The 27,668-nt window shown below is 53.0% G+C and overlaps 1 protein-coding gene across 2 annotated transcripts; it reads left to right on the top strand.

Annotated features, from left to right (window-relative positions):
- Positions 1 to 436: 436 nt before the first annotated feature.
- On the top strand, positions 437 to 26,847 carry UHRF1 (ubiquitin like with PHD and ring finger domains 1). 2 transcript variants are annotated; one of them, XM_068164759.1, is made up of 19 exons: positions 437 to 546; positions 1,027 to 1,109; positions 4,691 to 4,799; positions 9,041 to 9,203; positions 12,295 to 12,555; positions 13,969 to 14,138; positions 15,063 to 15,278; positions 15,887 to 15,993; positions 16,697 to 16,883; positions 17,627 to 17,750; positions 17,844 to 17,951; positions 19,483 to 19,587; positions 20,327 to 20,433; positions 21,235 to 21,397; positions 21,497 to 21,634; positions 21,974 to 22,085; positions 22,206 to 22,363; positions 23,307 to 23,405; positions 25,159 to 26,847. In XM_068164759.1, exons 3-19 carry the CDS (start codon positions 4,774 to 4,776, stop codon positions 25,303 to 25,305), a joined length of 2,391 nt encoding a protein of 796 aa, XP_068020860.1. In that variant the 5' UTR covers positions 437 to 546; positions 1,027 to 1,109; positions 4,691 to 4,773; the 3' UTR covers positions 25,306 to 26,847. The 2 variants fall into 2 exon arrangements, with proteins under 2 accessions (XP_068020860.1, XP_068020861.1); XM_068164760.1 differs by lacking the exons at positions 437 to 546; positions 1,027 to 1,109; positions 4,691 to 4,799 and adding an exon at positions 7,868 to 7,948.
- Positions 26,848 to 27,668: the final 821 nt, after the last annotated feature.

Here is a 27,668-nt window from a genome sequence, read left to right on the forward strand (position 1 = left end):
GTTGGAAGGGACCTTTAAAGCTCATCCATTCCAACCCCCCTGCAGTCAGCAGGGACATCCCCAACCAGAGCAGGCTGCTCAGAGCCCCAGACAACCTGAGCTGGGATGGTGCCAGGGCTGGGGCAGCTCCCACCCCTCTGGGCAGCCTGGGCCAGGCTCTCCCCACTCTCAGTGTAAAAAATATCTTCCTTTGATCTGATCTGAATCTGCATCTTTTTGTTTCAAACCACCACAGCAGGCCCTGCTCAGCAGTCTGTCCCCAGGTTTCTTAGAGGCCCCTTTAAGCCCTGGGAGCCTGGGTGCTGCTCTGCCCCATGGTTGGGAAACAGGCTCAGCCCAGCAGCCTGCAGGCACCGCTCCTGCTCCCTGCCCTCGCACGCCTGCTCAGCCACAGCTCTGCCTTGGACAGCTCTGCCATCCACAGAGGGGAGCTGAAGCATGTCCTGGAACACAGCACCTGAACTGCTTGGAAAGAGGGTGCTGGGGCAGGAGCTCAGCCCCTCTTCCCCAGGATGGGGACTTGTTGCCTAGGTGGACATGTGCAAGGTACTTGGCCTTTTCCAGAGTGGTTGTGTTAGCAGTGGGTGGAAAGTCCATGCATGGGTGGGAGGGCTCAGCACACCAGTGCCTGCCCTTGGGCTGCTCCATGGCATGGCAGACATTGTCTGGAAGCACCACAGGAGGAAGATGTGGGGGCTGTGATGTGAAAGCATGGCTCAGCCATGATGTTTTCTTGGCACCCCTCTCCTATCCTGCAGCATGGGTGCTGTAAGTACCCAAGGAGTGAGCAATGTTCTCCTGCTCTCAGTCCTTGCCTGGCTGATGTGTTGGTGGAGCCTGCTGCTTCCCAGCCTTGCTGGGATCTTCAGGAGAGGGATTGCCTTTCAGTTTTCTGCTTGCAGAAGGCCAAGCACTGCAGGACCCTGAGCCTGCCTGGGGGAGGTTTGATCTCTTGAATAGCAAAATGCAAACCATGAACATTTTAGTTACTGCTTTGCTTTTCCTTTTGTGCCTTTTCATCTGCAGATCTCCAAACCTGGTTTGAAACCAACAATTAAGCTTCCTGTTGTCTGTCTTCAAGATCAGTGGGGGAGGAAACTGAGGCACAGGTAAGAATTATCTGAAGTCTTCCAGAGCTATTAAAGTGATTGAGTCACCTTGTTGTTTGGCCAGTGAATGCAGGAGACCTTGGCTCTCAGTTCTGGGTTGTCCACAGTGAGCCATGAAGGGAGTGGGAGCAGGAGGTGGTCCATGACCCTTGAAAACATGCTGTTAAGCTGCCAGGAATGTAGGCAATGATCACTCCTCAGATTTGAGGTTAGGAGGACTCCAACCCCTCTGACCTGAGTCAGACTTCTCAGGGCAGGAAAGACCTCTGGGGGGGTCAGGTAGCCCAGTCTGCTGCTGGGGACAGGGCTGTTGGCAGTGCCAGGGCAGGTCAGCTGGCTTTGGCCCAGGGATGGAGAGCTCACACAGCCTCTCTGGGCACTGGATCCAGCATTGCATTACACTCCTAATCAAGGAGCAGTTCTTGATGTGCACTTGGAACTTCTCCAGCTCTTGTTTGACCACTTGGCTGCTGAGAACAGGTTTTGTGCCTTTGTGACTGACATAAACTTCCTATTCCAGCACCACCTGGGAACTTTTCATCTGACAGACTCCTGGTCCTTCCTTTGATCCTATTCCCTTCCCAGAGTAAATTGCCATTTTGAAGTGTTCAATGTCTTGTGCCAAAGCCTCTGCTATGAAGACAGGCTGAGGGAGCTGGGGTGGTTCAGCCTGGAGAAAAGACTCCAGGGGGACCTTAGAGCTGCCTTACAATAGCTGAAGGGATCCTCCAGGAAGGCTGCAGAGGGACTTTTCATAAGGGTGTCTGGAGACAGGACAAGGGGGAATGGTTTGAAGCTGAGGCAGAGCAGGGTTGGACTGGAGCTGAGGAGCTCTTCAGTGTGAGGGTGGTGAGACTCTGGAACAGGTTAGCCAGGGAGATTGTGGATGCCTCCTGCCTGCAGGTGTTCAAGGCCAGGCTGGATGAGGCCTTGAGCAGCTGAGTCTAGATGAGAGCTGTCCCTGGCCATGGTGGGGAGGTTGCAGTAGATGATTTCTGAGGTCCCTTCCAACCTGAGCCATTGTATGATGCTATGGGTGGGAAAGGCCTGAATAAGGCCAGTTGCAGGGAGATGGTGAAAGTCTCATGAGCCAGGTTGGATTTCATCACCTGCCTGCATGCTACACCTTCATGTGGCTTATGATGTGGCAGAGGAATGGGAGCTGAAGGGGCAAGTCATTTGTGTGAGATAACATCAGTAATTGTCATTAATGAGGCAGTGGTTAATATCTTAACTGTACCTTTAACTACTAGGTCAAAAGCCCAGTGCTTGGAGCTCCTGCTCACTGGTAGGACCTTCCTGCAAGGCCAGAGGACACAAAATGTGGAGATGGCAATTTCAGAGCCAAGGTTTGCACCATCATTTCTGTGATTCTTGCTGCTTAAAGCTGAGATAAAATCAGTTCTAAGTAGTTTGGCAGGTGTGGGAAGGGCGTAGGAAGAAGCAGAGAAGCATGTTTGAGGAAAAGAAAGGGAGCTGTGCTGGCTGGAGTGAAGGAGCAGAGCAGCACTGGGCAGCACTTCCCACAACAGGCAGCATCCATCAGTGGCTGTGGCCTCTGTGGAACTGCTGCATCATGGAGTCATGGAATGGCTCAGGTTGGAAGGGACCTCAGAGCTCATCTGCTCCAACCCCCCTGCCATGGCCAGGGACACCTCTCATCTAGACTCAGCTGCTCAAGGCCTCATCCAACCTGGCCTTGAACACCCCCAGGGAGGAGACATCCACAGCCTCCCTGGAAAACCTATTCCAGAGTCTCACCACCCTCATACTGAAGATGATCTTCCTCATCTCCAGTCTCACCCTGCCCTCCCTCAGCTTCAAACCATTCCTCCTTGTCCTGTCTCTAGACACCCTCAGGAACAGTCCCTCTGCAGCTTTCTGTTGAGCAGCAGACACTCAGGTGTGGGGGGGACTGGCAGGATCAGGCCCTGATGCTGGGTCCCCACTGCTAGGTGCAGTCCCTTTCCCTGCTCTGTGCCTTGTCACCACTCAGCATCAGCCCCTTGGGGAGCAGAGGCCACACGTGCTGCTGAGGCAGCCCAGCTGCAAGGGCTCATCTGCTGCAAAGGAAATGCTGCTGCTGATCTCCCATGGCATGTGCTCCATTAGCAGCCTGCCACGGTGCCGTGGTCACCTTCCTTCCCCGGGGCAGGCCGGCACGAGCAGCGGTGACTCCAGCCTGAGGCATGTGTGGCTTTGAGTTCTCTTCCTCTGGTACAGCAGACAGAGCCCCTGGGCTCCCAGTAAACTGCTTGAGAAGCTCTGTGCTGCTGAGCTCAGATCTCCATCTCCTAGGAGCTGCAGAGCAGCGTCGTGTGGAGCCCACTGAGAGGCCAAGTCAGGCTCTGCTCTTTGCCAGCTGTTGCTGTGCAAAGGCCATAAGGTGTTTGGTGCCAGCCCCATCTGTCTCCATGGCATGGGCATCCTGCTTTGCCATCCTCCTGCCTTCCTCTCCTCCACCACTCCTGTGCTGGCAGTGAGTGGCTCTTGGGAAGTGGTTTCATCTGGTCACTTCAGCTCAAAGCACTCTTGCCCCTCAGTTGGTAGAGCTTGTGGCAGCAGCCTTGTCCAGGACCACAGCCTGCAGGAACACTGTGTCCCCAAGCTGGTCCTGGTCCAGAGCAGAGCAGTGGAGGAGGCAGGGCCATGGCTGAAGGCTCCTTGCTGGATCCTGCCCTGTACCACCCATCTCTTCAGCTCTTTCACCAGGCTCTGCATGATGATCTCTGAAGGCAATGGCCTTCAAAGTGCTATGGCCTTCTGAAAACAGTGCTCCAGAGAAGCACCAAAAAGCTTCAGCCCAGCTCTTGCTTCCCAACAAACCCCTCTGGTCCCTCCAAGTTTCCAATGGCCCTTCCCAGCTCAGGACATGCTGCAGCTCTCTGCTGCCCTCACTCTACCTCAGCAGAAACAGAACTTGCCTGTCCTCTGCTGCCTGGCTGCCCACTTCACCTGGAGGGTTTCCCAGCTGCTGCTTCCTGCACCTCACCTACCCCAACATCAGAGCAGGAGGCAGCAGCTCGGGCAGGTTCCTGCCCTGAGCCCCAGCCAGCTTTGCCCTCCCTGCAGGAAACAGCCTGACTGCTTCTTGGCTGCTCTCCCAATCTTTCAGTTCACCTTTCTGCTGGTTTTCAGACTGTTGTACTCACCTGCCTCCCCCTCCTCCTCCCTCTTCTCCTCCTCCTCATACCTTTGGGTAGGGGTTGGGTTGGTTAGCATGGTGCTGGTTGCTTTTTGAGAGGTAAGAGGGTGGATGTCACCTGGGCCTGCTCATGTGCCCTCTCCATCCCAGTGGTGAGACCACTACTCTTGCTTCTCCACTAATCACAAACCCAGGCTCCCTTTGCACTCCCAAGCTGAGAGCTTGGCTGGTTATTACCCCAGTTCCTTTGGAAGCTGTAGGAGCATCAGGAAGGGCAGCATTTATCTTGCACTCCTGCATCACAACCTTGATCTCCTGAAGACCTCATACAGTCCAGCTGGGTGCAAAACAGGGCACACCGTTTGGATGTGGTTGGTCTTTTTAACCTGCAGTTGCAGACCATGGCCTCACCGAGGGCAAATCTGTTTGTCCTTAGGGGGATGTGAAGAATCAGCCTGGTTGCTGAAGCAGTGCAGGGAAGCTGCTTGATGTTCAGCTTCCATCACCCCAGAGCCTTCCATGGAGAGAGAGGAAAACGAAATCTGGTGAGTTCCTGTTGCAGTGTGACTCTGCATCAGCCCAGTGCGTGTGGGAACTTGAGCACACCCACAGAGACTGCTGGACCTTACACAGGGGCCCTGCTCCCTAACCAGGGGAAAGGCTCCTGCTGTGCTGCATGTGACATGGCTGAGTCATCACTGTCCCTGTGCACAGCAGAGCAGACCTGTTTGCACATGTGAAAGCACAAACGGTAGTGCCTGGCAGGAACTCCCTGCCACCATGGTTAAAAGCAGCAGCTTCTGGGTAGCTGGATTGTCTCTCACCAGCTGTCCTGGTTCAGGGAGTTGTGGCTCTCAGACCAATTCATAGCATGATAGGGTTGGAAGGGACCTCTGAAGATCTTCCAGTCCAACCCCCCTGCTAAATCAGGGGCACCCACAGCAGCTTGGCCAGGTGGGGTTGGAAGCTCTCCAGAGAAGGAGACTCCACAGCCCCTCTGGGCAGCCTGCTCCAGGGCGCCAGCACCCTCACACCAAAGATGTTTCACCTCCTGGCTTCCAGTTTGTGCCCAGTTCACAGGGGATCTTCTCTGTAGCCACATATGGCTGCTTCTCTGCAGCTTCTCTACAGCCATGTATCCTCTAGAGCTGAGATGATTTCAGAGCCACCCCAATTCCCTGGGGCAAAGCAGGTGTGGCCTCTTTAGCTGTGAGTGTGGAGGGGAGCCATGGAGGTGAGCTGAAGGAGAAGTCCAAGGTGCACATTCCTGAACCCAGCTGGCCTGTTGCAAACTGAGCACCTTGCTGTTGCCATGAACCTTTTAAACATGTTTGTAGCTCTTGGGATGCTCCCTGTGGTTTGATGGGGCACCTCCAACTAGAGCAGACTGCCTAGGGCCACAGCAAGTCTGATCTCGAATGTCTCCAGGGCTGGGGTCTTGGCCACATCTCAACCCACATCTCAGCTAAAAGGGCAACCTACTTGCAGTGTCTCTCCACCCTCAATGTGCAAAACCTCCTCCTGATGCCCAACCTAAATCTGCCCTGCTCCAGTTTCAAACCATTGCCCCTCATCCTACCACCACAGGCCCTTCCAAACAGCCCCTGCCCTGCCTTCCTCTAGGTCCCCTTCAGATACTGAAATGCAGCTAAATAAACATCTCTGGGAGGTCAACTGAAGGGGAGACAGAGTTTCAGGCAAAGAAGGGTCAGAGCTGCATCTTAAAGTGGCACTTTTGGGCCTCCTGATGGCACTTTTGTGGACATTTGCTCCCAAAAAGATGTCTGAAAGGGGGGAGTAAAAGCCTGTTGTTAAATTGTCCTGAGGGATGTGGATTCTCCACTCCCCTGGAACTGGGGCTGATGTGGGTGACAGAATATGTGTCTGGGTGCTCTGGTGAGCAACAGTGATTTGAATTTCTGACCAGGAGATCCCAAGCTGAGCTGCTGCAGCTGGGTGACCTGTCCTCAGGAGGGTGAAAATGGCTTTTGCAATGCTCAGCTTTTCCTGCTCCCTACCACTAACGCCTGAGGGCCCTCTCAGGCCGTGGGCAGGGCGTGCTGCTGGGGTAGGTCAAGGTTAGGACTGGAGTGCAATCTACAGGGGGTAAAAAATCCTTCTCTGGGATGCAGGAGGAAATGAAGCCTGAGTGCTGCGGGTCGCAGGTCACGCTCCCGGTTTGTGTGCACTGCCGCACGCCTGACCTGCAGCACTAAGCTCATCCAGGCCAGCGGCTCCCAACCTGCCAGCTTCAGCCTGGGGTCCCCAACAGCTCCTAAGCGAGGAGGGGGCTGAGGAAGAGGCGGCCGTGGCTCCGGCAGCGTTCCGGTGCCTCACACACATCCTCTGCAGCAGCCTGCGAGCCTGGGGAGGGCTTGGGGGGCTGCTGCTACCCCCAGATTTGTGGTTTTTTTACCAGCAGATGCTATCTGCGGGGGTGCAGGCAGGGTTGAACACGGGAAGCGCCGCTTGGCGTCTAGCGCCAGCCTGCGCCTCGTGTTGCCTTTGTCCGCGGGGGCAGGACAAGGCGCGGCCTGGGCAGGCTGCAGTGCTGCTGGAGCTCTTCTGGCAGCGCCGAACCCGCCGCCATTTCCCACTTCCCCACCCCGGCGCCTCTCCTCACCCCCCCAGCCGCCCATTTTGGTGCTTTTAGGTGGGTTTTGAAGCCCAGTTTTGCCAGAAAGCCTTCAGTAACCCCCTGCTCGTTGCTCTTTCCTTCATCCCACGGCCACCTTAAGCAGGTTTTTATCATCTTGAATTCCCTTGGAGCGTTCATAGTCTGGGGGAGAAAGCATCCTCCTGGATCAGCCCTTTCTGTCTGCTCACGGCCCTGCTGCGTCACCCAAGCCATGCAGCCGTGAGTGGGGCCCTACACAGTCCACAGAAGCCACCTGGAGCTAACACCCCAGTGGCCAACGGCCCCGGGAGCTAACAGCTCCCAGGAGCTAACGGCCCCGGGGGACTAACAGCTCCCAGGAGCTAACGGCCCCAGGAGCTAACGGCCCCGGGAGTTAGAGGCTTGCTGTGGATTATTCGGTTTATTCGGATTATTCGCATCACAGCAGGGCCTGGAGCTCCCCGGCAGGGTGGAAGCCCTTGTGTGAAGAGGAGCACTTGGGAAGGGGCTGTCAGAGCGGGCACGTTGGGGTCTCAGGGTGAAGGGGGGCACCGGGAAGGGAAACCGTTTGCCTCTCCGGGTGCAGCAGGAGGCAGCTGGTGGAAGGAGGAACTCTTTGACTCCCGGGGGTGCACCGAGAGGGGCTGTCAGAGGGGGAACCTTGGTGCCTGCTCTCCTGCAGGGTTCTCCTTGACCCAGTTATTAGAACAATAACGGCCGCCCCGGAGGCCGCGGGGCTTTCCCGGGCGCCTCGGTAGTTTCTTTTTTGGGGGTTACCGCTCCCCGGGCACCGGGGGCGGGGGGGCCGACGGGCATCCCCGGGGCCGTCCCCGGGAAGCGCCGGTTCCGGTGGGCGTCTCGTGTCGTACCCCCCACTCCCCTCGCTGACCCCCGCGGCGCGGCGCTCCCGGGAGGCGGCAGCGGCCCCGCCCCGCCCGCTCGTTCCCGCCAGCAGCGGCCAATGGGCGGGCGCCCGCCGCGCACGGGGCTTTTCCGCGCCAAACTCCAAAGCCCGGGGAGAGCGCAGGCGGCGGGCTGATTGCGGTACCGGCACCGGCCTCCAGCACCGCTACGCCGGTGAGTCCTGTCCGGCCGTCGCCCTCCACCAAACCCTATCGCTCTGCGGGACGGGGAGCGGCCGTTGGCAGCGGGAGGGGGAGGATAGCGGAGCGGTTTTCCCCCGCCGTCTCCGTGCCCGGGAGTGTTGCCGGGAGCGGCGCCCGACCCGGTGACAGCTGCCCGGGCACGGTGCGCGGCTCCGCTGCTCCCCCCCGCACCGCGGCTCCGGGCGAGTCTCCTCGGTGGGGCGGGGGGGATGTGAGCGCTCCGTTGTCGGTTGGCGGGACGCGTCGCTTAAGGATTGTGCCAGCAGGACTGACACCCCAGCCCCCGAAATGGGGCGGCGGGAGTCGGGGGGATGTGACCGGCAGGGGCGGTGTGGGGTGGCGCTAGGGAGCGGCGGAGTCTGGAAGGGGCGCGGGTCGTCATCACCCCGCTTAGTTTTCGGGGCTGATGCCGACGGGGCCGGTGGGACGCCCCGGGAGGGCTCCGGGAGCGGCGAAGCGCTCTGTCAACCCCCCCTTTTTTTTCCACTATCGGAACGAAAGCGATTGTACCCCCGACCCCGGGGTGAATGTGTGGGTTATGGGGCTACGGCCACCAGTGCTATCGGCAGGGTGATTGGCAGCTTCACTGTCCCCGTTACCCGCCCCTCCTCGGCGGTTTAGCCCCGGGGCGCCGGTTGGTGACGGCCCCTTTAAGACCGCTCACCCTTCGCTCGCCTACTCCTATCGTGTTAATTTGCATAATCTCGCGAGATTTGGCCCCACGGAGGGCGGGGGGAAGAGTTTCAATTGTGGCGCGAGACAGCGTTGGCGCGCGCTGAGGCGGCGGCGGCCGGGAGGCAGCGGCTCAACCGAAGCCGTTAGCGCTTGTGGGTGGGGTTAAACCTGTGCCAACCAATCAGCGTCCGAACCGGCCGGGTTATCAACCAATAGCATTTGGAAGTCTAGAAGGAGGGCGGGCCCGGACTGTTGACTGACGGGGCTGGGGGGGGGACTTGCTACGAGAGTAGGTTGCGCGGTTCCATTGATACGGTGCCCGACGGGGCGGACTCGGTGGGTTCCGCCGTTTAAACGCCGTTCCGTTGCCTTCTCCCGGTACGCACAGGACCGGCGCCATGTGGATCCAAGTGCGAACCATGGACGGGAAGGAAACCCACCGCGTGGATTCCCTTTCTAAACTCACCAAGGTGGAAGGCTTGAGGCTGCGCATACACGAGGTTTTCGGGGTCGAGCCGCACCGACAACGGTTATTCTACCGCGGAAAGCAGGTACCGGCACACCGGGGGGAGGTTTGACAGCCTCAGCCTCTCAGCAACGCGGGGGGGGAAGGAGCGGGCGGGGGTCTCGGACCTCCCCCACCCCCGGCCGCTCCTCCCCCCTCCCCCCAAACTCTCTGCCCCACCGAGTGGGGAAACGATATTTTAATTATTTTTCTTTTAATTGTCTGTGAACGGGATGGTTTGCTGCCATCTAGTGACTCCCGGCTCCTTTCCAGGCTGCCCGGGCGGTTGGTCTGGAAGGAGGAAAAGTCAATACTAAAGTAGCTTGACTTTTTTTTTTTCCCCCTTTCAGTTTAAAACGGTTTTGGTTTCCTTATGATTTTTAATTTCAGCCGTTTCTTTTCCCCCTTGGCACCACCTTTGCGATGTCTCTTAGAATGCAGCTCTCACCAAAGACTTAGGGGCTTGCTTTAAGGTTTTGAAAGCCTTCCTCTGAAAACCCTGAAGATTTCCCATTTTTCTTTGGAAACTGGCATAGCAGCTCCCAGATGCTATCTTTTTAACCCCCAACATCTCCTGAAGCACAGCTTAAATAGCTCTGTGGTGTGGGATGTTCACAGCAGCGTGTTTACCATCGATTCTCTTCCATGTGAGTTAATGATGTGTCTAAATCAGCGCCAAAGACAGCACAAACTGACCTTAAAGACTTTTTTTTCCACACCCTGAGTAACATCACAGAGCTAAACCATGCTGAAGAACCTCCTGACCTGGTGGTTGGGTGGTAAATTAATTTCAGGAGTAGTGGGATGCTTGAGGCTGAAGCTGGATGACTGAGCTGGGTGGAGTTAGACAACTTCCAGTTGCCTTTTCCCCCCCTTTCCCTCCATTTTGGGATGCTTGGAGCTAGCTGTGTGTTATCTATAGCAGGCACTGCTGTAGGATATGGATCTGCAGCTTGAGTAGCTTTACCCCAACAGACTTGGGCACCAACAGCAGTAAAAAAGAGGCTTGGAGGAGTCCCCAAGCATCTCTGGAGGGTTTGTGGCATCTTGTTTCTGCGGTGTTGGTGTAGCCTGGGGTGTGGCCATTGCCTATTTGTGATCCGATAAAGGGAGAAGGGAAAGTTTGGTTGAGGGTCCAGCTGACTGTCAGCCCTCTCTGTGCAGGTGACTACAGATCACCACATTTTCAGCAGGAGTGGTAACTCCTGCCAGGAAGGATGCACGTGCCTTGCAAACTTTGACTCCTCTTTGTGTGATCCCAGCAGCTCCCAGTTCAGGCAGAGTTTGTAGGCAGAAACATTTCTCTAGTGTGATCTAACCTCTGTGTCATCCTTCCCTCCCTTGCTGCTCTGGTTTGTGCTCTGCTGCTTTCTTGTACCCTCAGAAATGTTCCAATGCTTCCGAGTTCCACTTTAAAAGGCTGTTGGGAAACTGCTGCTGAAGCCCCCTGCCCCCTTTGTCAGAGGTGCAGCTCCAGATGCCGGCGGCTCTTGCAGCCTCTCCTTTGAACTCCTGTGGTTTTGTGCCCCCTCGGTGGTGTGTGTTCCCATTTCTGCCTGCACCTGTTGTCACTGCTGGCCCCGGCTGATAACGACTGCTGATAATGGCTTGGGAGATTCTCTCTTTGTGGAGGAGAACCAGCCCACTCCTGCTTTGCTCTTGGCTATCTGTCTGTGGGAGGTTTCACCTCTAAAGCAGCAGAAAGTCCGGATCGCTTCCTGTACGCTCAGATTTCCAGGGATTGTTCCACAGCCATTTGATGCCATAAATCAGACTGGAATTATCATGGCAATTCCTGTGAAGTGCAAATTCTTGTGGTTTTTGCTCTGTTTCCCCCTGATAGAGAACAAAGCTCTGGGGGCTGCTTTTGCTGGTGGTTTGGGCTGGAAGGGGACGATCATTTCCTGTATAATTTCTTAGTCAGACCTTAAATATGTGGTGAAGCTTGTCTCAACCTCTGACTGCACTCTGGTCTCCAACACTGCATTTTAACCCTTCAGATCTGCTCCTCAAGAGTTCTCCAAGGGCTATTGAAAGACTTTGTTTGGTCCCCTCCACTCATTTTCACTTTCTGCAGGGGTAGATCTCAGCCTCTGACTGCACTCTGGTCTCCAGCACTGCATTTTAACCCTTCAGATCTGCTCTTCAAGAGTTCTCCGAGGGCTATTAAAAGACTTTGGTCCTCTCCACTCATTTTCACTTTCTGCAGGGGTAGATCTCAGCCTCTGACTGCACTCTGGTCTCCAGCACTGCATTTGAACTCTTCAGATCTGCTCCTCAGTCTTTCAACAAGCCTTGGAGAACTCTTGCTTTGGTCTCATCATTTTAACTTTCTGCAGGGGTAGGATCTCAATGTGACTACTACTCACAAAATAAACTCTTAGAATGAGGGAGGCAGTGAAATTAGGACATGCCCAGAAGTGTTTTGGGTAGTTTCCAGTTGAATTGAGTCTTTCTCTTTTATTATCATTTTACTTTCAATGGGAAAGGAAAAAAAAGTGTGTGTTTGTCCAGAGAAAAGTACTTAGCTCTTTGGCACCCCCTTAATGCTGTGGTTACCAGAGTGATGCTGTAGCAATCATCTGGAGCAAACTCAACCAACTAACCTCTAAAACCCAGTTGGTCTTAATGATGATGTTCTAGAACGTGCCTGAAGTAAGGGAGAAGGAACTTTGCAGGCTGTAGGTAGTTAGGAATTGTCTTTAAATCCTTATAGAAGCAGGAGGTTGGGGGGGAATTGGTAGTTCTTTTAAATCCTCCTTCCTAGAATGACGTTTCTACATCTTGAAGGCTCTGCAAACCCCTTCCCCAAGGAAGGTTCTGCAAACCTCCTTCCATCTCCTCCAACCCTGTGACTTAGTCTGGGCAGCGAGTTTACCGCAGCGTGGAAGTCTCGGTTCTTGCAGCTCGTGGGGGGGGAAAAGAAATGCATTTAAGTAGTAAGAAAACCACTCTCTGAGTAACTGTGGTGCTGAAGAACTGCCAAGTTCCTGCCTTGTTAATGCTTTTCAGGCAGCCTGCTCCGTCTTGGGGCAGAGAGACAATCGCAGCGTGATGGGTGGCTGCGAGCTGGCGCAGCTCAGCCCAGCGCCGTAACCGAGTGTGTGTGTGGGGGGGGTTTGCTGCTTCCCTGCCAGATGGAAGATGGACACTCCCTGTTCGACTACAGCGTTGGGCTCAACGACATCGTGCAGCTCTTGGTCAGACAAAGCCCAGCAGTGCTTCCTGCTGCTAGCAAGGAGAAGGATTCCGAGCTCTCCGACACGGACTCCGGCTGCGGCTCCGGCCAGAGCGAGTCGGACAAAAGCTCCCACAACGGGGAGGCTGCCCTGGAGCTGGAGGGGCCCAGCACGGCCACGCAGCCGGACTGGACCCACCCCGGCTTTGGCCTCTACAAGGCAAGTCATCAACCACCCACCCCCACCCCAGAATCACTGGGAACTGCCCTTTGTTTCCCTGTGGTTCAGAGCTGTTCAAAACTTTTCTGCCCCAATTGTCTGGAGTTGGTTTTTTTCTTTCCTTGGTTTCTTCTTCATTTTCCTTTTTCTTCAACCCTCCACCACCGTGCCAAACACCCCACAGAGCAATGAAATGCACCCTGGAGCTCAAAATAGTTCCTTTCCTCCTTTTAACTAAAGTTACAATACATTGACTCAGTTAAATAAAACAGAAAAATGCCAAGGGGTTGTTTGGTTTGAAACAATTTCTCCTCCCCCCCCCCCCCCCAGTATTTTTGCTTGGAGCCACAGCTTTTGTCCAAGCTGGAACTTCCTTGAGTGAGCAAAAGCAAATCTCAAGCAGCTGCTCAGGATGGTTTTATTTTGTCTGTTTGAGTGGATTTTTGCTGTAGGTCTTCCATGTGAATAGTCAGTATTCCTAAGGTTGGAAGAGACCTCAAAGGTCGAGTCCAGCCTGTCAGCACAGACCTCATGGGGATGTCTGTGCCAGCCTGCCAGGTCTGAGGCTGTTGTAGGCTAAGCAGTGAGGGCTTGTGGAGCATAAGGCAGCTGTTTGCACACGTGGTGGTGTAAGATGGGTTTTCAGCCTTAGGATAGAATAGAGTAAACCAGGTTGGAAGAGGTTCAGCCTGAGAGTCATAGAATCATGAAGGTTGGAATAGACCCCAAAGATCAAGTCCAACCTGCTACCCAACATGACCATGTCCCAGAGTGCCACATTCAGGGATGAGGATGCCACCACCTCCCTGGGCAGCCTGTGCCAATGCCTGACTGCTCCCAGGAAAGAAATTCTTCCTAATCATAGAATGGTTTGGGTTGGAAGGGACCTCCAAAGGTCATCTAGCCCAAACCCTCCTGCAGTCAGCAGGGACACCTCTGCTGGATGAGGTTGCTCAGAGCCTTGTTGAGCCTGAACTCGAGAGATCATCTCCAGGGATGAGGCCTCAACCACCTCCCTGGGTAAACCTGTCCCAGTGTTCCACCACCCTCATGGTGCAGAACCTGTTCCTAACATCCAGTCCAAATCTGCTCTTATTTCAAACCATTGCCCCTCATCCTGTCACTCTAGGCCTCGTGTCCAACCTTGCCCTAATATCCTACCTAAGCCTCCCAGGTCACAATTTCAGGCCATTTCCTCTTGTCCTGTCGTTAGCCACTTGGGAGAAGAGGCCAACAGCAGCTAGGGATGTTGAGATGAGAAAAGGTGAGGGGAGTGTTAATTCTGAAGATGATCTGTTAAAATACCTTGCTAATAGTGAAGGTCTTGAAAGGGTTAAGTGTTCCAAGTCATCGTGGGAGTGAACACTGCACTGCAAATGCACTTTGCTGAGCTGTTTGCTCTGCTTTGTGCAGATCAATGACTTGGTGGACGCTCGAGATATGAACATGGGAGCGTGGTATGAAGCCCAGGTTGTAAATGTGACCAGGAAAAAGCCTACCAATGTGTCTGCTGCCAGCATGGACCCTGATCAGCCAGCAGCTGTGCCTGAGGAGGATGTGATATATCATGTGAAATATGAAGGGTGAGTTTCCTACCTTCCCATTTAAATGGATTACATCAGATGGTAGAGACCCACAAGGGAAAGCAGAACTGGGCTGAGTCCTGTTAACTGTGAGCTTGTCTTACAGCTGGAATTCTGAGTGGAATTTCTAGGGGCAGGAATTATTCTCTGTTTATTTTTTATAGCAGTATGGAATGTTGTTATCCCAAGTTTTAAGTGGGATGCAGTAAGAGCAAAGTGCTAGTGCCAGGTTCTGGCTGTGTCTGTGCAGGAGGAGGTTTTAAGCCATTAATGAAGATCATCCAGTTCCAGCCCATGTGCCATGGGCAGGAGCACCTCCTGCTTGACCAGGTTTCTTAAGGCCTCTTCCAGCCTGGTCTTAAACACCTCCAGGGAGGGGGCATCGACAGCCTTCCTGGGCAGCCTGTTGCAGTGTCTCACCACCCTCATAGTAAAGAACTTCCCAGTGTTCAATCTAAATCTGCCCTGGGTTAGATTCAAACCATGGCCCCTTGTCCTGTCACCACATGCCCTTCAGCTCCTTCCCAGCTCTCCTGTAGTCCCCTTCAGGCACTGGAAGGTTGCTCTAAGGCCTCCCCTAAGCCTTCTCTTCTCCAGGCTGAACAGCCCCAACTGCCTCAGCCTGTCCTTATAGGAGAGGTGCTCCAGCCTCTGACCATCCCCTCTGGGCACTCTCCAACAAATCCATTCAAAGCAGAAAGCACAAAATCTTCCTTGGCTGTACAGATTCTGGACAACACAAATCAAAACTCTTCTTGCCAGAGGCCAAGCCTTGATTCCTGCATTGAAGTCCTCCTGGTGGTGGTGTGGGTCACAGCCCCTCAGTTCTGCAATCTCTGTGACTGGCTGAAATCTGTCACTTGTCAGAAGGATGCTGCTGACTCTGACTCTTTCTGCCCCTCTGTGTCTCCTCCTCCTCCCAAGTTACCCAGAGAGTGGAGCTGTGCAGCTGAGCTCCAACGATGTGCGGGCTCGGGCTCGGACTATCCTGAAGTGGCACCAGCTGGAAGTGGGACAGGTGGTGATGGTCAACTACAACCCTGACGAGCCCAACGAGAGAGGCTTCTGGTACGACGCAGAGATCCTGCACAAGAGGGAAACCAAAATGAGCAGGGAGATAAATGCCAAGATCTTGCTTGGGTAAGGTTCCTGGTGGGGAATAGATGGAATTGCTCAGCTCTGCTGAGGCTTGCACAGAACCATAAGATGGCTCAGGTTGGCTCAGAGATCATCTGCTCCAACCTCAATCCACTGTAGGCAGGGACACCTCTCACCTAGACTCAGCTGCTCCAGGCCTCATCCAGCCTGGCCCTGAACACCTCCAGGCAAGAGGCATCCATGGCCTCTCTGAACAGCATATTCCAGACTCTCATCACCCTAATACTGAAACACTTCTTCCTCAGCTCCAGTCCAACCCTGCTCTCCCTCAGCTTCAAACCATTCCCCCTTGTCCTGTCTCTAGACACCCTTGGGAAAAAGTCCCTCTGCAGCCTTCCTGGAAGATCCCTTCAGGAAGTGGAAGGCAGCTCTAAGGTCCTGGGTTCTCCCTCAGACAAGAGGGGCCATGCTGTGCTTGCATGAGAATGATTTGATGGGGGTGATGCTCTCATGCCCCTGCCCCAGACTGTGCAAAGCTGCAGCAGGTCTCTTGTGACCCAGGAATGACTTCAGCCCAGCCTGTTACCCATGTGCATGTGGGATACTGCCAAAGCCTAACTGTTGTGACTTTTATCCCCTTCTCCTCCTAGGGATGCTGGGGATTCCCTGAATGACTGCACAATTACCTTGGTGGATGAGATCTACAAAATTGAAGAGCCAGGCAGTGCCAGTTCTGTGAGCACTGGCACACCACGACGTGAGTGCTGGGTAGCTCTTGCTTGTCTCAGTCTGCCCTTGGGAGATTCATACACTCACAGAATGGGTTGGCTTGGAAGGGACCTTAAAGATCATCCAGTTCCAATTCCCCTGCCGTGAGCAGGAACACCTCCCACCAGCCCAGGTTGCTCAAGACCTCATCCAACCTGGTCTTGAACACCTCCAGGGAGGAGGCAGCCACAGCCGCCCTGGGCAGCCTGTGCCAGTGTCTCCCCACCCTCACTGCAAAGAATTTCTTCTTCACCTCCAGTCTAAAATTCCCTTGTGAGGATACTTTAGAGAGCCATTTTAGACCTGAAAACCACCTTCCCACCACCTTTTGTTAGTCTGCTTTGTGCCCAAATCCAGTTGGATCAGTTTCTTGGAGTCTAACACACTGCTTCCCCTGTCAGCTCTCTACAGCAGCAGGACCTTAACCAGGTAGAATCACAGAATGGTGGGGGGTGGAAGGGACCTCTGGAGATCACCCAGTCCAATTTCCCTGCCAAAGCAGGGTCACCCATATCCAGCTGCCCAGGATCACAATGTGCAGCTGGGTTTGGAAGCTCTCCAGAAAAGAAGACTCCACAGCTTTGTGAGGGTCTGAAGTGCTAGAGTCCCAAGACACTTAGAGTTGCCACTCCTGGCAACACTCTGGCTCTTCCTGGAGCGTGCTGGAGCTTGTGGTTTCTTTTTGCTGACAGGAAAATATGGACCTGTGTGTAAAGCTTGTAAGGACAACCCCAACAAGACCTGCAGAGTCTGTGCCTGCCACATCTGTGGGGGTAAACAGGATCCAGAGAAACAGCTGATGTGTGATGAGTGTGATATGGCTTTCCACATCTACTGCCTCAACCCTCCCCTTAGCAGCATACCAGATGATGAGGACTGGTAAGTCCAAGGAGGGGGTGTGGGAGCTCAGTTACCATCTAACTGGGAGTGGGAGGCCAGGTCTAGGGCTTCCAGCTGCCCTTGGGTGCCAATATTGTGGCAGTAGGAGGTGAAGGGAGCTTTGTGGGCTTTGTGTTTCTGGTGGGACTCCCTAGCTGCTCTTGAGCATGGCTTTAGTGAGGGGGGGTTTAAACCAGTGGCTTTCTGACTCCTCTTCCTGGTTTGGGGATCTCTATCTGCTCAAAAAGACAGAGAGCTGCCAGAAACCAAGTGTGAGGCTGAAGCAAGGAGGCTTAACTGCTGTGACAGCTTTCCTGGGCATGAGTCCCCCCACCACCCTGAGGCTGGGGATATTTCCTTATAGATGAAGTATCTGTGGTGATAGATTCACCAAATGGGTTGGGTTGGAAGGGACCCTACAGGTCATGCAGTGCCAAACCCCCTGGCACTGGCAGGGACAGCTCCCCCTAGGCAGTGACACAGCCCTGGAGCTAGTGGAACACAATGGTGTGTTCCCTGGGTCCTGTCCCTGCGTTTCACACAGGGAGTTTGATGCAGCTGCTTCCCTGCCCCATCTGCAACGCCTTAGGAGGCTGTGCATGGACACCAGCTAGCACAGGGCCCTCTCCAGTCCATCCTGTCTGGTTTCACCTGGGGGAACTGTAACATGGCTGGGGATGTTTTGAGGGAACAGATCCTGCAGGCTTTGCTGCTAGTTAATTGTCACTGCCTGATGACTTCAGGTATTGCCCCGAGTGTCGGAACGATGCGAGCGAGGTGGTTTTAGCAGGAGAGAAATTAAAGGAGAGTAAAAAGAAACAAAAGATGGCATCTGCTAACTCATCCTCACGGAGAGACTGGGGCAAGGTCAGTCCCAAAGCTGGTTCTTCTTGTCCTTTTGAGCAGTGTCTGTTAGATCCTGCAAGTCCTTGAGCTGATCAGCTGTGCTCTCTGACGCAGGGCATGGCGTGCGTGGGGCGCACCAAGGAGTGCACCATTGTCCCCTCCAACCACTACGGACCCATCCCTGGCGTTCCAGTTGGCACCATGTGGAAGTTCAGAGTTCAGGTATGAAGCTGGATCCACCCTGGCCTTGGAAAAATGGGAATGATCACACAGAATTATTGAGGCTGGGAAAGACCTCCGAGGTCATCAAGTCCAGCCTGTGACCTAACACCACCACATCAGCTAAACCCTGCCACCAAGTGCCACATCCAAGCTTTGCTTAAAGGCCTCCAGTGGTGGCAACTCCATCACCTCCCTGAGCAGTCCATTCCAGTGCCTATTCAGCCTTTCTGTGAGGAAGAGCTTCCTAATATCCAACCTAAACCTCCCCTTCATACCATGCCCTCTTATCCTGTCACAAGTTGCCTGGGAGAAGAGCCTGACCCCCACCTCCTACAACTTCCTTTTAGGTAGTTGTAGAGATCCAGCTCTTGAGAGAAAGCTGAAACAGTTAATCCTAGAGTGTTTGTCAGTGGGGATGGAAGTACAGAAGGGAAAGAATTCTGGCTTTGTCCAGACCAAGTGTTCCATAACTAATGCTGCATTGTCCAGGCACTGCAAGTGGTTTGTTCTGGAGGGCTTATTGGTAACTCCAACACCCCAACCCAAACATTCGTTTCCAGTAGCTTGTCCTGGAGATGTGTGGTGTCTCCCACTTCTTCCCCTGTAAAGAGTCTCTCTCCAATACCCAGGTATTGTAAACAGGAGGGTTTCTCCCTCAGGCTGGGGAGGAAGAAGCACTGACCCAGCCAGGTCTTTGGTTTAGGCATTAGGGGAAGGTTGCTACTGCAGGGCGTTCAGAAGCCAATCCCCTTGTGCAAACACTGCACACCTGGGGCTATCTGAAACTCCTGGAGCTGTTCAGCAGCAGCCTCAGGGAGAGGGATCCACAGTGCTACATCTGCATCACAAACTCATAGGACTGTTTTGGTTGGAAAAGCCCTTCAAGACCATCCAGCCCAACAATCTCTAACTCTAAGCCATGGCCCTCAGCACCACATCTCTGCCTCTTTTCAGCACCTCCATGGGTGGGGATTCAGCCACCTCCCTGGGCAGCCTGGTCCAGCATCTGAGAACACTTTCAGTGAAGAAGTTTCTTCTAATGTCCAACCTAAACCTCCCCTGGTGCAACTCGAGGCCACTTCCTCTTGTCCTGTTGCTTGTTCCATGGAAGAGGAAACCAACCCTAGCTGGCTCCACTCTCCTCTCAGGGAGCTGTAGAGAGCGATGAGGTCTCCCCTCAGCCTCCTTTTCTGCAGGCTGAACACCCCCAATTCCCTCAGCTGCTCCTCACCAGCCCTGTTCTCCAAACCCTTCACCATCTTCCTTGCCCAGCTCCAGAAATATCTGTGTTCAATTTACTGAAATACTCAACAGATGATTTCTTTTTTAGTTTTAAAGCATTTTTCTTTGTCTTTGCTCTGCCCAGAGCTTTCTGGAGAGGATGGTGGTGAGAACAGTTTGACCCTGTGATAGAAACTTACAATCTTCATGAGTGCTGTCAGTTGCCTTAGCCCCAAGACTGATTGGTGCTCATTGTCTGGAGCCTGTTGAGAGCAGCTGCCTCCCAACCTGTCCTTTTTTTCCCCCCCAGGTGAGCGAATCTGGAGTTCACAGGCCCCATGTAGCAGGTATCCATGGCAGAAGTAACGATGGTGCCTACTCCTTGGTCCTGGCAGGGGGCTATGAAGATGACATAGTAAGTGAACCTTGGGTATTTATGTCTGAGAACCAAACTCACTTGATTTTTAAAGCAAAGCCTTGGCCTTAATTGTGTTGCCTTGATGATGCTTTTGTTGTTGAGGAGAAATCCAGGAAAGCTGCAGTCAGCTAATGTCAGTCTCAGAACCAGCATCTTCTACATGCAGTCTAGGTTCTATGTCAGAGTCTTTAGACTGCCCACAGAGGTTGTGCAATCTCCTTCTCTGGAGAGATTCTGAACCCACCCAGGCATTGCCCGTGGCAGGCAGGTTGTAGTAGATGATCTCCAGAGGTCCCTTCCAAGCTAAGCCATTCTGTGATTGTGATCCTGGGCAAAGCTGCTGTGGGTGCCCTGCTTTAGCAGGCAGGTTGGACTGGATGATCTCCAGAGGTCCTTTCCAACCCCAGCATGCTGGGATTCAGGAATTGTGTGTCCTGGGATCTCAATTGCATCCACAGCTTGAAGCTTCCTGTATTTGCTGCCAGAGCTGCCTGTGTCAGAGTGTTCAGAGCTGGGGGCAGGAGCCCTGCTCCTGGCTGCCTCTGCGCGGTGTGGGAGGTGGCAGTGGTTGTCACGGACCCTTCCCTGGGCGGTGTGAGGGAGGGCTATGGACTGAGCCTGGAGGAAGCATCTTCCCTTTTCTGAGAAAACCCTGTTACAGCTACTCAATTAAAAGGCTCATCTGCTCTTCCTGAGTGCTTTTGGTGAGTGTCAAACCCATCCCTGTCCATTTCAGGATCATGGCAATTCCTTCACGTACACAGGGAGCGGAGGCCGGGATCTGTCCGGGAACAAACGCACAGCAGAACAGTCCTGTGACCAAAAACTCACCAACATGAACAGGTCAGCCACCTGCATGCTCCCCTCCCTCTCTGGGCAGCCTGGCAACTGGGTTTGTTCTGTTTGTGCCAAAAGAAAGTGGCTGAATGGAAAAACTGCCACAGTCAGGCTTTGACTGTGGTGCTGTAGGCTCAGTTCCTGTGCCTGCCGCATCAGCTGCACCATGGAAAAGGTTCCTAGGGTGCACTACAAGGGAAACAGAGTTGTAAAAGGTCTTAGCCACAAGGATAATCCAAGGGCTGGAGCAGCTCTGCTATGAGGATAGGCTGAGGGGGCTGGGGTTGTTCAGTCTGGGTGGACCTTAGAGCTGTCTTCTAGTTCCTGAAGGGATCCTACAGAAAAGCTGAGAGGAACTTTTCCTGAGGGTGTCTGGAGACAGGACAAGGGGAATGGTTTGAAGCTGAGGGAGGGCAGGGTGAGACTGGAGCTGAGGAAAGAAGCTCTTCAGTATGTGGGTGGTAAGACTCTGAAATAGGTTGTCCAGGGAGGCTGTGGATGCCTCCTCTCTGGGTGTTATATTCAAAAGTGTTTGAGACAGAGATTCAGAAGGGGCTCCTCCTGTATCTTCAGAGGCAGATTTGGTTGCCAGAGAGGTTATTGTTGGTAGCCATTGCTGTGGTTCAGCATGATGCCAGTGCACTGCTGCTCAGTGCTGTGCTCAGCTGTACCAATGTGCTGCTCTGAGTGAAACACTCTGGGTTACACTTATTACTTCCTAGTAGCTGGTTTCTTGTGCAGGCTTGGCTTTGCTTTACCTTCCCCTGGTTCTGAAGGGTACTGAGCTGCCTGGGCTTCCTCTTGCAGAGCTCTGGCCCTGAACTGCAGTGCCCCCATCAACGACAAGAGTGGAGCTGAAGCCAAGGACTGGCGAGCTGGGAAGCCGGTGCGGGTGGTGCGGAACGTCAAGGGAGGCAAGCACAGCAAGTATGCTCCCGTGGAAGGCAACAGATACGATGGGATATACAAGGTGAGAAGGCTTTGGATGCTTCTCTGAATCAGGCAAAGCTGGTTTGGTTATGGCCAAGGGATTTTATGGTGTGTGATGGACTTGGATCTGGCTCTGCAGGTTGTGAAGTACTGGCCCGAGACGGGGAAATCAGGATTCCTGGTGTGGCGATACTTACTGAGGAGGGATGATGAAGAGCCTGCCCCTTGGACTAAGGAAGGGAAGGAAAGGATGAAAAAGCTTGGCCTAACAATGCAGGTATGCTTGGGAACATCACTCTGGTTCCCCTGGACAAGGAAGTTTACTTTTTAATGGGGGTGACCCTTGCACAAGAATGAAGACATCCCCCTCAGACCCAGAGGGACACAAGAAGTGCTCTCAGTCTTGTGGGCTGCTCTCGTTTCACATGAGAGGTTAAATGAACCAAACTCAAGGGATTCCCTCAGTCTGCATAAGTGCTTTACAAGAGCAGCAACCTGTTGCTCAGAGAACCCCTGGAGCAGTCCTCCACAGCTCCTTCCTCCAACCTGCAGTGGTCTGGAAGTCTGAAGTGGTGCATCTTCCATTGGATGTTCTTTGGTTTGTGTTTTCCTGTAGTATCCTGAAGGTTATTTGGAAGCTGTTGCAAACAAAGATAAGGAAAAAGAAAATGATGGAGATGATGAGTTTGATACCCCAGGGAAAGGAAAGAGGAAAAGGAAATCAGCAGGTTTGTGGAGTAGGCAAGTGGATATGGAAAGCCTTGGTGGCTTTTGTGCCTTTTATTTAGTTTGCTCTTTTCTGGTTGCATTTTTGGCTTGCATGTTAAGAAGTTGTTGTTTCCTTGCAGGTGGGGAGGAAAAACCTGCTAACTCTCCTGCAAAAACTCCAAAGAAAACTAAAGTTGAGCCATACAAGCTGACATCCCAGCAGAAATCTCTTATAAAGAGTGATGAAGCCAATGAGAAACTGTGGAATGAAGTACTAGAAGCTCTCAAAGATGGACCGGTACAGCCTGCTCTCTCCTTCTCCCAGTAGCAAAGTGACAGCTGCTCTGCTGTCCCCACACACAGACCTCTGGGCTGCATGAAGGAAACAGCCCCAGACCTACAGTGGGGGTTTTAAGTGGAGACATAGAATTGTTAGGGTTACCAGTTAGCCAGTCCCAACCCCCCTGCCATGGGCAGTGACACCTCACACCACAGCAGCTTGCTCACAGTCACATCCAGCCTGGCTGCAAACACCTCCAGGGATGAGGCTTCCACCACCTCCCTGGGCAGCCTGTGCCAGGCTCTCACCACCCTCATGGTGGAAAAATTTCTTCCTAACATCCAATCTGAATCTCCCCATTTCTAGTTTTGTTCCATTCCCCCCCAGTCCTATCCCTCCCTGATACCCTCAGAAGTCCCTCCCCAGCTTTCTTGGAGCCCCCTCAAGATGCTGGAAGGCCACAATTAGGTCTCCTTGGAGCCTTCTCTTCTCTAGACTGAACAACCCCAACTCCCTCAGTCTGTCCTCACAGCAGAGCAGCTCCAGCCCTCTGCTCATCCTTGCAGCCCTTCTCTGGACACCTTCCAGCACCTCCAGATCCTTCCTGTGATAGAGGCTCCAGAACTGGACACAGTGCTCCAGGTGTGGTCTCCAGAGAGTAGAGCAGAAGGGGAGCATCACCTCCCTCGAGCTGCTGGCTGTGCTTCTCTTGATGCAGCCCAGGGTGTGGTTGGCTTTCTGGGCTGCACCCTTGCCATAACTTCAGAGCACTGTGCTTGAGGTCAGGAGGATGAGAGCTAACAACTGTTGCAATGTGCCTAGTCTTGTTAAGCTCTGTAGGGGGGAAACAAACCTTCCTGACTGAAGTGATTCTTTGCACTGACCATGGGCTGGGGTTTGGATTGGGGGCTGTGCTTTTCAGTGGAGCAGCAGTGAGTTGATTCCAATGTTCTCTCTCCAGAAATTCCTAAATAAGGTGGAAGAGGCCTTCCTGTGCATCTGCTGCCAGGAGGTGGTGTTCCGGCCCGTGACGACTGTCTGCCAGCACAACGTCTGCAAGGTGGGGAAGGGGACAGCCCTGTGCTGGGCTCTGCCAAGCCTTGAGCTGACTGCTGTGGGGAGAGAGGGCTGCTCTGTGTGTAGGTTTGGGCTCTTCTAGCATGAGGCAGACATGCATCTGGGTCAGGGCAATCCCAAGCACAAATCCAGGCTGGGCAGAGAATGGATGAAGAGCAGTCCTGAGGAGGAGGACTTGGGGGTGCTGGTTGAGGGGAAGATCAACATCAGCCAGCACTGTGCACTTCCAGCCCAGAGCCAGCTGTGTCCTGGGCTGATCCCCAGCAGTGTGGGCAGCAGGGGCAGGAAGGGGATTCTGCTCCTCTGCTACACTCTGCTGAGACCTCCCCTGCAGTGCTGGGGTAGCTCTGGAATCCTCAGCACAGACAGGGACCTGTTGGAGTGGGGCCAGAGGTGGTCACAGCAATGCTGGCAGGGCTGGAAGCCCTTTGCTGTGAGGCCAGGCTGAGAGAGTTGGGGTTCATCAGCGTGGAGAAGAGAAGGCTCCAGGGAGACCTGAGAGCAGCCTGCCTGGATTGGTAGGGGGCTGCTGGAGAGGGATTTTTGATGAAGCTATGGAGTGACAGGATGTGGAGCAATGGCTTCAAACTGGAAGCAGCTGGATTGAGATGGGACATGAGGAAGGTGAGGGTGGCACTGGAACAGGCTGCCCAGGTGTGGGTAACTGCTTGGCTTACCCTGGGAGAGGGATTGAAGTTGATTTGGTAGCTTTGGGACCAAGGCCATTTCCCATCAGCAGGTGTTTGTGTTCAGTGAGGATCCCTGAAGCTGGCCTGGCAGAGAGCTGCAGGAGGGAGTCCTCTGAAGATAAACCAGCCCTCTCTTGGCTGAAACTGATGAAATAAAATAACATAAACACCCAACTTGAAAGCAGATTCTGAGGCCCAGGAGGCTGAACAAAGACCTTTTCCTACTGAACTGATATTTTAATATTAAGCTGGCACTCCTCACTCTGCTAACAAGCAGAACTGAGCTCATGCTAAACAGCTGACCTCAGTGCTCCTCACAAATGATGCTAAAGCTCACCTGGAGGGCAGGGACAGCCTGGGATAGGGCACTGCAGCAGTGGCTGTGTGGGGCACCCACACCAGCACTGCTGAGGATGATCAAAGGGCTGTGCTCCATTTCCTCCACCCCAGACAGAATCACTGTGGTTGGAAAGGACCTTGAGGAGCATCAAGTCCAACCATTGCCTAACTCTACCAGGACTACCTCTACACCATTGACCACCACATCTAGATAGCTTTTAAACACATCAACCACTTCCCTGGGTAGCCTGTTCCAGTCTTTCAGAACCCTTTGGGTATAGGAGTTTTTCCCTAATGTCCAACCTAAACCTCCCCTGGTGTAAACTGATGCCATTTCCTCTTGTCCTATCAGTTGTGACTTGTGAGAAGAGACCACCCCCCACCTCGCTCCAGCCTCCTTTCAGGCAGTTGTAGAAAGCAAGGAGGTCTCCCCTCAGCCATCTGTTCTCCAGGCTGAACGTGCTCAGCTGCTCCTCCCCAGCCCTGTTCTCCAGACCCTTCCCTAGCGTGGTTGCCCTTCTCTGGACCAGCTGCAGCCCTTGGAGTGAGGAGGAGGAGGTTTTTCTCTCCACCTGCTAGCCTGGCATCACCCTCAGCCCTTCCTCTGCCTGGCCTACGGAAGGAATCCATTCCCCTCCAGCAGGGCTCTGTAGAGCAACCCAAACTGCTTGTCCTCTCTTACCCAGTTACTTTTTGGTCCTTCCCCAGGACTGTTTGGACAGATCCTTCAGAGCTGAGGTGTACAGCTGCCCTGCCTGCCGCTACGACCTGGGCAAGAGCTACAGCATGCAAGTGAACGAAGGCCTGCAGAGCATCCTGGCTCAGCTCTTCCCCGGCTACGGCAACGGACGGTGATCCTCTAAAGCACTTCTCCTTTTCTCCTCCTCTTCAAACTTTGGTTTTTAATCTCTTAATTTTTTTTCCCCTTTTCCCATGGGTTTAATTTAAGAATAAACCACAGTAGGCTGTGTTCTCCCAGCCCCCTAAACAAGAAAAAAGAAAGGAAGGTTTTAAAGTCTTCTTTGTTTTTAAAAAACACAAAACTATAAACTTCAAGGGGAATCCTTTTTAGTTTGGGGTGGGGTGGGGTTTTTTTGTGTCTGTCTGTCTGTTTGTCCATGGGGTTGGTTTTTTGTTTTCAGTGTTGAACTTTGCATCCTTTTTCTTTGCCCCTCCTCGTCCCCCATTTATCAGCACAGAACTATTGTCGCTAACGGACTTCAGGTGCTTGCGGTGAGGCTGCTAAAGATCAGGAATGTTCTCAGAGTGTGCCCTCTGCCCCTCCTCCTCTTTATTTCTTACCACCCTTTTTGTTTTAAATTTCTGTCCTTTTTTTATTCCAAAAATGGCTTGGTTGCTAGAACAATCTTCAACATGTGGGGATTTGGCCATCAGGTAGACTTCTGGCAGCGCTGTGATACTCGATCCGTACGGGGTGATCGATCGCTGGCTCCTCAGCCTTTGTCTTACCCTCAGCTGGGTATTTGCTGGTGGGCTGGGGGCTGCTTTTTCTTTTTATATACACTTAAATTTTATTCAAAAGGCTATTTCCAGCTAATTTTGTATATCAAACCCCCACCCCCCCTTCACAAAGCTGCTTGTGTTTGGCCAAGCAGTCAGAGCAATACGAAGTACTACCTCAAGTTGGGACTTCTTTCTTACTAGGGGAACTCTTTGTTCAGCCAGGTGCTGTCTCCTCTCCAGAAATGCCATTGTGGGATATGTCCTAAAGCCATTCTGTCCTTTGCTGAAAGACTGGGCTCTGAATCACCCTCTGGACCTAGGTTTTTTTTTTATAAGCACTGAACTGTTTCAAACTTGCCAACCGGATTCGATTCTCTCTTGGGTAAACCCAGGACGCTGTAGCTGTTGTGTGATTAGGGTTTGAGAACCTCCAGCTCCTTCTGGTGTTTTGAACTCTTAGGTGAATTATGCTCAAATGACTTTTATTTGTTTGTGGGTTTGTTTTTTTTCTGATTCCCTGCCCTCCCCTTTGACTTTGTGTTGTTGTGTTCCTACCTGGAAATCAAGACTAACTCCCAAGGATGATTCCTCCTTCAGAGTTGCTGCCCCATCATGTGTGTTTGTCCATGGGAAGCAGGTGGCTTTGTGACTGGGTGGTTGGTGGTCATTGCCAAAGTTTGCAGTGGGATACCTCAACAGGACAAGGCTGTTTCTGATCACACCTCCCAACTGCAGACAGACTGGGGCAAAGCTGCCTACTTTTGCTGGTTTTAACTCTGACCCTTTGAAAAAAATTATAATGTTAATATGTTAGGGAAAGAAAGAGAGAAAGAAAAATGTTTTCTAGGGTTGGTTTTCTTGTTGAATTTGTCCTTTTGGGGTTTGTTTTTTGTACAATGTGCAAGTTGAAGTTCTCAAAATAAACATCTTTTCAGATGAGAGTGGGTGACAGTTTCTGGTTTCTCTGCCAGCAGGTTTCCTGACCTGCAGGAGTTTGCGTTTCTAGGATCACAGGAGGGTTTTGGGTCGGGAAAAGCCTTCTGAGATCGAGTCCAACCATCAACCCAACACCACCATAGCCACTAAACCATGAGCCCAGGTGCCATGGCCACACATTTCCTGAACACCTCCAGGGATGGGGACTCCATCAGCTCCCTGGGCAGCCTCTTCCAATGCCTGACCACTCTTGCAGCAAAGACATTTTTCCTGATATCCAACCTAACCCTCCCCTGGCACAGCAGAGAAATAAATCATGGAGGCTTGCATACACCAATGCAGATGGAACAAATGAGGAAAGCATAAAGGTGTGAAGCTGAGCAGCAGTCTGCTCTCTGAGGTGGTTTGAAGGTTCCTGTTAACATCAAACACTTCCAGTTTCAGGTACTTAAATTTCATTGGAAATCACAGAATCACTTTGGCTGGAAAAGACCTTTTGAGCCTTGACCCTTATCCCAACCCTCCTAGGTCACCACTGAACCATGGCCTTCAGCACCACAGCTACAAGGCTTTTAAACCCCTCCTGGGTGGATGATTCAACCACATCTCTGGGCAGCCTCTTCCAGGGGTTTAAGATGTCTTTCTCCACTTTTTATTCTACATTGTGATGAATTGGGGGTGTCTGGGTGAAGCTGTGTTTAAATTGAAGGAACCTCCTGCAATGACTTCTTCAGCCTCTTGCTTTTGTTAATATTTGGAAGGCAAACTTTGTTTTCCTACACAGGTTTGAGTCTGCTGTGGAGTTTTAGTGTTTGTTT

This window comes from Melanerpes formicivorus, unplaced genomic scaffold (assembly GCF_026170545.1).
Source record: "Melanerpes formicivorus ecotype bairdi unplaced genomic scaffold, bMelFor1.0.p_v2 SCAF_83, whole genome shotgun sequence".
NCBI classification, from domain to species: domain Eukaryota; kingdom Metazoa; phylum Chordata; class Aves; order Piciformes; family Picidae; genus Melanerpes; species Melanerpes formicivorus.

Coding starts and splice junctions, on each gene's coding strand:
- UHRF1 (XM_068164759.1), top strand. CDS start 4,774: ATGGAGAGAGAGGAAAACGAAATCTG. Junction 15,994..16,696: donor GAGCACTGGCACACCACGAC/GTGAGTGCTGGG, acceptor TTTTGCTGACAG/GAAAATATGGACCTGTGTGT. Junction 22,364..23,306: donor AAGCTCTCAAAGATGGACCG/GTACAGCCTGCT, acceptor TTCTCTCTCCAG/AAATTCCTAAATAAGGTGGA.